General features: G+C 33.7%; 1 protein-coding gene across 1 annotated transcript; it reads left to right on the plus strand.

Annotated features, from left to right (window-relative positions):
- The first annotated feature begins 424 nt into the window (after window positions 1–424).
- Window positions 425–1,178, plus strand: LOC120251734 (inverted formin-2-like). The gene has a single exon (XM_039260371.1). The coding sequence runs from the start codon at window positions 559–561 to the stop codon at window positions 1,033–1,035; it is 477 nt and encodes a 158-aa protein (XP_039116305.1). The 5' UTR covers window positions 425–558; the 3' UTR covers window positions 1,036–1,178.
- The last annotated feature ends 551 nt before the right edge of the window (window positions 1,179–1,729 follow it).

Here is a 1,729-nt window from a genome sequence, read left to right on the forward strand (position 1 = left end):
TAGGAGAAAAAAATAGTCTTGCAACTTCTATATTATCTGATTAAAACAAATTTTTGCATAACTTCATTGACAAAATTCAGCACAAATCATTTGTTTTAATTTCTTGCCCATGTCAATTGAAAAGGACAATAGTTTGAAAGTTGATAATAGTACTCCATCATATAATTATATATATTCTTCTTATATCAAATTGAAATCTTAATTAAATTTGATAGAATCCATCTAACATCCATATGTCACATATCACATGTACATACAGTATTGGATATAATAGTCACACATCAACTAATTAAATACTCATCCTTTTATTACATATAAGTGTGACTAAATAAGCATTTAAGGGTAGGCAGCAAAAGAATTAAAAAAAGCTATTATTAATTAACATACATAATTGCAACCAACCAATGCTTGTTATAAGGCATATATTAGTGGCTAGAACCCCTTCCATCTCTTTTGTCCATGCAAAAGGTCAGTACCAAACGCTACTACTAAAACACATCATCATCATCATCATCATCATCATCTCTCTCTCTTTTTCTCTATTGTTTCTCTTCTTCAATGAAAGGAGATCATCAACTGCAACGTCTCGTCTTTCTCTTATTATTCACAGCATGCTTTTCAATAGCTTCCTCAACAACCGAAAAACACGAAGAAGAAACTCCGGTGGTGCCAGGGGATATGAAGTGCACGTGCAATCCATGTGGTTGTGGAGGAGAAGTGATCCCACCACCACCACCACCTCCATCACCACCACCACCATCTCCACCAAAGGGTACCTCATGCAGTCCACCACCACCACCTCCATCACCACCACCACCATCTCCACCAAAGGGTACCTCATGCAGTCCACCACCACCACCACCACCACCGGCACAAACATGGTATGTCATCGGCACACCGGGTGTTCTTTATCCGCTTGATCCTCAGTACTATCCCTCACAGGCTTGCCGGAGTTCTCATGCATGGCTGCCTCATGTCTTTCTGCTTATTGTTTCCTTCATCTTCTTGGAGGAGTTTAATTTGTTGTTGTTGTAATAATGTTATAATTATGATTGTCATATCATATATCTGTCAATCATTTTAATTAGGTGAACAATATTCTCTTCTTTTGCTTTTCTTTTTGTCTTAATGTACTTGTTTCTGGTTGTATGTGTCTTTGCAAGAAAAAATTAATGATATATGAGAGTTAATAATAATAATAACAATATGGGACAATTATTGGAAAGTTATTTTTAGATACATCATACATGTAGATTATTTAATTTTAAAGATAAACCGGTGCTTGGATTAAATCAGCTCATTCTATTTCATGGGTTTTCACTCCAATTAATCATTTTGTATATTCTATTTCGGTTTTATGGATTTTCATTTTCTCAAATCTTGGGAAAAAAAGGCAAAAGACAAAATCTCTCAGAATTTAAAAAATAAGATCACTGATATACCCTAATAATATTTTTAATAATTTTAATATAACTTAGTTGGAAAAATTAAGGTTTCTCGTCTCCCACTGATTATGCTTCCACCAACAAGTTGTTGACATGAAAGGGAATAACTCATTAGTCACAAGAAAAATATTAAAAAGGTATTTAAGGACATAATGATTAAAACTTAATGCTAACTAATTATTATTATTATTATTATTATTATTATTATTATTATTATGAATCGGTGTAACTAAAAATGATTTAGGTGGCTAGGCAAGGGAAGGAGCATGCATGTGGCCAGCTAG

Source organism: Dioscorea cayenensis, chromosome 20, assembly GCF_009730915.1.
Source record: "Dioscorea cayenensis subsp. rotundata cultivar TDr96_F1 chromosome 20, TDr96_F1_v2_PseudoChromosome.rev07_lg8_w22 25.fasta, whole genome shotgun sequence".
NCBI classification, from domain to species: Eukaryota; Viridiplantae; Streptophyta; class Magnoliopsida; order Dioscoreales; family Dioscoreaceae; genus Dioscorea; species Dioscorea cayenensis.

Bases quoted from the DNA above. Each gene is read 5' to 3' on its own strand.
- LOC120251734 (XM_039260371.1), top strand. From the start codon at position 559: ATGAAAGGAGATCATCAACTGCAACGTCTCGTCTTTCTCTTATTATTC.